The following is a 6,367-nucleotide window of genomic DNA, read 5'->3' as shown; positions in this document are numbered from 1 at the left end:
AGTGATTTCGACAGCACTAAAAGACTATGTTTGTGTGTATTGTGTATGCGTACTCGGATAAGTGAGGTCGAGGAATGAGATCGGTCAGAATTCTTTCCAACAATTTATGGATGTACATATGTATGTACAAACATACTTACCAATTTCCTCACTGTCGTATATTCGCTTTGCTGGGGGTAACAAATGGAACGAAATTGCATTCAAACTAGAGCACGTTGCCTCTTCAGGGTAATGCCTTGCAAATATTCAAATGCCGCATTGTGAACGCAGCGAACTTTATGTATCTACATATGTGATACGTACTTATGTGAATTAGTGATTACTACGGCGGCTGTCATTAAAACTGCAACATTTAGTACGGGCATCAAAGGCACTTGTTGCTACTACCAACATAGCCATCAGCAACAGAAACCCAGCAGCGTAGAGACGACAGTGAATAGCGAGGAAAACCTAACGGAATAATGCTGTATTAAACAAAATGTTTTTGGCCCAATCACATACACTTACAAACAAACAAATACTACTAGTGCAAATAGTATATAAAGTTTCCGTTGTCGCGGCTGCCACCTTCAAAACCAAAGGTACACTCACCAGACCGCCAGCAAAAATCGCCCTCTTCGAGTCGTTTCAAATCTCCTACAACTACTTGGCCGTTTCCAAAGCCAAAAGTGAAGTCTGTGGCAGAGCCACCGCTTGCTTTTCTAACAACACAACGGTTACAACCAGCACCACCGCCATCACCGCCACCACAATCAACACAAGCACCGCAAACACTACCGTCGCAAATAGCGTCCCTTTCGTAGCGCTAAAGACGTAGTAAAATGGAACCCTCATATGATCACGAACAGCCACATCATCTGCTAACAAATTACAAGTAATATTTACATTTTTCCCATGATCACTTTTTTTGTTTAATTACACTCAACTGAAAAGTCATAGTAGATACATATCTTCGAGATAATAACCATAATGAATGAAAATGTAGTTGTGAAAATTGTTTACATAGCAAGTAGGTGCACTTCCATACATATAACCAGGGCCGTAGGCAGCAGGGGAGGAGGGGTCATGGCACAATATTTTTATACCCGAGCGCACTTGTGCTCAAGGGTATATTAATTCTGTTCACATAACGGTTGTTTGTAACAGCCAAAACGAATCGAGACAGATATATACAAATGTATACATAAATGTTTAGAATGAATAGAGAAATCTATTAAGCCATGCCTGTCTGTCCGTCCGTCTATCCGTCTGTCCGTCCGTCCGTGTAAACGATAACTCGAGCAAAAATTGAGATATCTCAATGAAATTTGGTATGTAGGTAGGTTGGTATTGAAAATGGGCGAAATCGGACTGAAACCACGCCCACTTCCCATATAACGATAATTTCCAGAAATACGAAAACTGCGATATTTTAGTAACTACTGAAGATAATTCACTCAAAATTGATATTTACAATAATTTTCAGACGAAAAATAAGAATATTATAAATTTTTGGAAAATGGGCGTAGCCACGCCCACTTATGGTTACATGTGTATAACTTGGTAACCGCTGCACCAATTTCTTCCAAACTTGGCACAGTTGTTGGCCTTGGTACAGCATACTATCAGCATACGATAAATCAGTAAATATTGAAGCTAATTTATAAAAAATTGATGCTTGCAACAATTCTTTACCAGGAAATACGTTTATGGTAAAATTTTGGAAAATGGGCGTGGCACCGCCCACTTATGATCACATATATGTATATCGGTAACCGTTCTACCAATTTGTACCAAACTCGGTGTTTTTATTGTGCTTGCCACATAAAAGCAAAACGTTGAAAATTATTGAAATCAGACAAAAATTACGGCCGCTTTTCATATAACGGTATATTTCAGAAATGCTTGAAACTGCAATATTTCGAAATTTAAGGACGCTAATTTACTCAAAATGGATACACCCCGGCTTACCATCTAGCGGTAGGTTTCGGAAAGGTGAAGAAACATATATATTAATACTTGCGCCGGGTATTTAATGTTCGGCTCCACCCGAACTTAGACTTTCTTACTTGTTTTATTTTCACTTTTATTTCAACATATTTTTACTCACAGAAAAACGCTGATAAAAATAAAACATTTCACACAAACAACAAAAAATATACTTACAACTTATGTACAGTAGACTGCATCACTCCCCATACAAAAAAAATAAAAAATCGGTACTGTTTTCCACTGGAATTATAAAAGCTATTATATTTTAAGACTTCCACTAAAATACCTCGCAAAAGTATTAAGATTTACGTGAGCTGGACCGATTTGAAAATACCTCCAAAAATTGAGTTTTTTATTAATAAAAAGTTTTTTTTTTTAATATTTTTTTTTTTAAATTGCCTCAGATGACTAAAGAGTTCAAGCTTAAAAATTTTGCAAAAAATATTCAAAAAAATTGTTTACGGAATTATAATAACAAGATTTTTGATGCTACATATTTTTGAACTTTTTCAAAGACTGGTTTAAGAAAAACTAGAATAACTCAGCCAAAACCTTACTAATTTAGACTTATGAGGTATCATTGGTAAGGTATTTTCTCACCCCTTTTAATTTCTCTGCGAATAAGCTCATTCAAAGTATGAAAGAGGAAGGTAAGATAAAAGCGTGTCATTCCATGTTGAATTAAGATGTGTTGGTATTTGATATAGAAAAATTTGGGACGTGAATGAGTTTGTTTTGCGAAAATACCTCTCCACTGATACCGAGTAAGTCCATATCGGTAAAGTTTTTCTTACACAAATCTTTGAAAAAAAGTTAAAAAGCAGCATTAAAAATCTCATGATTCCGTTGATACAATTTTTTAATATTTTTATGTGGGTTTTTTTTAAGCTTAAACTGTTTTGTCATCTGGGGGATTTTTCCCAAAAATCCTTTAAGAAACCATTTTTATTCATAAAAAACTCCCTTTTTAGAGATATTTTCGAACCGGTCCTGCTCACGAAAATCTTAATATTTTTCCGAAATATTTTGACAGAAGTCTTAAAATATGCTAGGTTTGGTAATCCCGTCGGAAAAGTAGCATTTTTTTTTTTGGTGATGCAGTCTAATTTACATTAGTCGAAAAAATTATAGCCGCACCAAATTTTCACAAGTTTTAATAGATTACTTTTTTGTTATTTAATTTGGTTAGTTTTTTATAGTTCATTCTTTACCAACATCCGTATAAATACAAGTTTAAAGGCCGTGTCACACGATTGGGTATTTGCCAAAATTTGGTTCAAATCGTATCCCAATTGTGTGAACACCCAAATATTTTTCTTTATCCCAATCACGAAAATTTATTTGTTGAAAATTTTCAGTAGAACATCGCTGTATTGTACCAATCTTTTGACTTCAAAAAAAAAAAGTCCCATTTTTTTGGGGTACCCTGCAGTGAAAGACCAAACCAGTTAGAAAAAATACTAGCTCATACACTAGTATGTGCCTACCAGTTCGACATTTTCGAAGAACTTAAGCGTTCAGCGACATCTGCCTTTGAATTACCAAACCCTAAAATAAAACGCAATTAATTGCTTTTCTTACAAATGTCGGCTGTGGCGTCACGTGAAGACTACTGGTTCTGGTTCTGGGATCGCAGGTTCGAGCCCGCTTGGAGGTGGTTAAGATTTTTAAAGTTAGATAATTATTTCAATTTAAATATAAATAACAAACTTAAAAATCTAGTTGCATTACAAAAAAAAAGAAACAAGCATATGGAAAAAATACTTGTGCCTTAAAAAAATAGATTAAAAAAAAATTTTTTTTTTAATTACATTTAAGAATAACAAAAAAACCCTAAATAAAAAATATAAATAAAAGAAATATTATAAAAAAAATTAAATAAAACAAGTAAGAAAGTCTAAGTTCGGGCGGAGCCGAACATTAAATACCCGGCGCAAGTATTAAATATATGTTTTTCACCTTTCGAAAAGCTACCGCTACATGGTAAACCGGGGTGAGTAAATTAACGTCCTTAAATTTCGAAATATTGAATTTTCAAGCATTTCTGAAATTTACTGTTATATGAAAAGCGGCCGTAATTTTAGTTCGATTTCAATGATTTTCAACGTTTTGCTTCTATTTGGCAAGCACAATAAAAATACCGAGTTTGGTACAAATTGGTAGAACGGTTACCGAGATACACGCCCATTTTTCAAAATTTTATCCTAAACGTATTTCTTGGTAAAGAATTGTTGCTAGCATCAATTTTGAATAAATTATCTTCAATAATTACTGATTTATCGAAGATTTCGCATTTCTCTAAATTACCGTTATATGGGATGTGGGCGTGGTTTTTTGTCCGATTTTAAAAAATTTTCGGCCGTTTCGTATGTTATACCAAGGTTAACAACTGTGCCCAGTTTGGAAAACATCGGTGCAGCGGTTACCAAGATATACACATGTAACCATAAGTGGGCGTGGCTACGCCCATTTTCCAAAAATGTATAATATTCTTATTTTTCGTCTAAAACTTATTGCAAATATCAATTTTGAGTGTATAATCTTCAGCAGTTACTAAAATATCGCAGTTTTTGTATTTCTGAAAATTACCGTTATATGGGAGGTAGGCGTGGTTATTGTCCGATTTTGCCCATTTTCAATACCGTCCGTCCTACGCCCGAAAGAAGTGCACATACCAAGTTTCGTTAAGATATCTAAATTTTTACTCGAGTTATCGTCTGCACAGACGGACGGACGGACGGACAGACAGACAGTCACCGCTTAATCGATTTCTCTTTTCATTCTGATCATAGGAAAAATACACTGATATCAACTGCTTTATATTTAAGTGAACTTCTGCTCATCTCTTCTCCTATTACACATTATTGCTGTTCTGTATGCGCAATTTATATTGTCGACGTCTTTCTTAAAATTCATCGCATTCTGTATTTTTTGTTGTATTCGCAAACTTTCTAATGTTAATCGCGTTCTACACTCAGAAAAAGGTTTAGTTATAACTACCAAGATTTGGTTATAGTGACCAAGTGGCATAGTTGGATATGGCGAAATAAATATCTAGTTCACGAAACTCTGCAATTTACTTGAGACTTCTAGTTGGGACAAATGTATATTTGTTAATAATTACAAAACGACTACCTTGGGTGGACAATATTGTTAGTTGAATAAAATCATTGTTGAGCAAATATAAACAATGCTTTGGTTGATACAAGTTTTCAATTAATTTTGTGAACTTGCTGTAGACGTGAATCAGCTAACCGTTTATTATTGGAAAAAAGGTTTCAGTTTGACACAAATAAAAATTTACTCGATGGTTGTTGTGTTTACTTTCTTCTTTTATTTGCATATTAAGCATAAAAAATACATACATATTTACATAAATAGTTACTAGTGGAAATAATACATATGTATATGGTGGTAAAAATTTCCTAAAAAGAAACGATGAAACAGGAATAGTCGTGCGAAAACCCAGGTCAATATCTGCTGGAAGTGCTGGTTTAAGTATACTGCTTTGCTTTTTCCTTGGCTAAATAGATACTTTCAAATAATAATTCACATGAATTATATATCCACTGAGAAACCCCGGTTGGCATCAAACTTTATGGCCCGTAGTCATAGTCAAAATAAAGTCGACTTTAAAGTTAGTTGCAGCTTTTTTGACAGATATCCCATTGAAAATTATGTCAAAAAGCTGCAACTAACTTTAAAGTCGACTTTATTTTGACTATGACTACGGGCCAATATTTTTAAATAACTATGCGCACACCGAAACAACTCGCGGCGATGGCAAAACTGAAACTGAGACAAACAAGTCTGGGCATATCATAGCACACACTTTTCTTTCTCTACCTAGAGCAGTGATCGACATGCCATAGCTTAATGAGCGCTCTATGACCACACGCGCGTTTCACCCAAGAATGATAGAATACAAGATTGCGCCGATCGCAGCAGAATTCGTGAGAGTAATTTTGGCGTGACGTCATTGTAGAGTTGACAACTGAGAGCGGCGAGAATGAGGGCGACTAGTGATGTGCTGAATTGTCCCCAATACTCGGTACCCAATACTTAAAAAAGATTTCGGTACCCTATACTTCCTTTTCGGTATCCGATACCGATTATTTACATTAAGCCCTCGCCATTATATGCATTTCAGGTTTAGAAAAAACTTTCATTACTAATTTATATGATATCGGCTAAAACACTTGAACTTATCGCCACAGAAAAATATTATTTTATCAGTTTTAACCTTAGTCGATCCAAGGTTCAAGAAAAATACTTTGACGGATGAAGAAGCCTTTCAGGGGAGAGATTCTGTAGCCAGTTAGCGACAAGTTTCGGATCGATATCGCACTTGTTGACTTACAAATATTTGATATCAAACGTCGACAAAACCGATACC

General features: G+C 35.0%; 1 protein-coding gene across 1 annotated transcript in view; it reads left to right on the top strand.

Annotated features, from left to right (window-relative positions):
- The first annotated feature begins 696 nt into the window (after positions 1-696).
- Positions 697-6,367, top strand: part of LOC118742296 (putative transcription factor SOX-15) — a 105,205-nt gene continuing 99,534 nt past the window's right edge. Inside the window, exon 1 of the mRNA XM_036474265.1 lies at positions 697-874. Within this exon, the coding sequence (XP_036330158.1) occupies positions 822-874 (53 nt within the window). The 5' untranslated portion in view covers positions 697-821. The remainder of the gene's footprint in view (positions 875-6,367) is intronic.

The sequence above is a fragment of the Rhagoletis pomonella genome, unplaced genomic scaffold (genome assembly GCF_013731165.1).
Source record: "Rhagoletis pomonella isolate Grant_MI unplaced genomic scaffold, Rhpom_1.0 Rhpom_scaffold_00007, whole genome shotgun sequence".
Taxonomy (NCBI): Eukaryota; Metazoa; Arthropoda; class Insecta; order Diptera; family Tephritidae; genus Rhagoletis; species Rhagoletis pomonella.
Note: the sequence above shows the minus strand (reverse complement) of the source record. Positions and strands in the feature narration are given on the sequence as shown.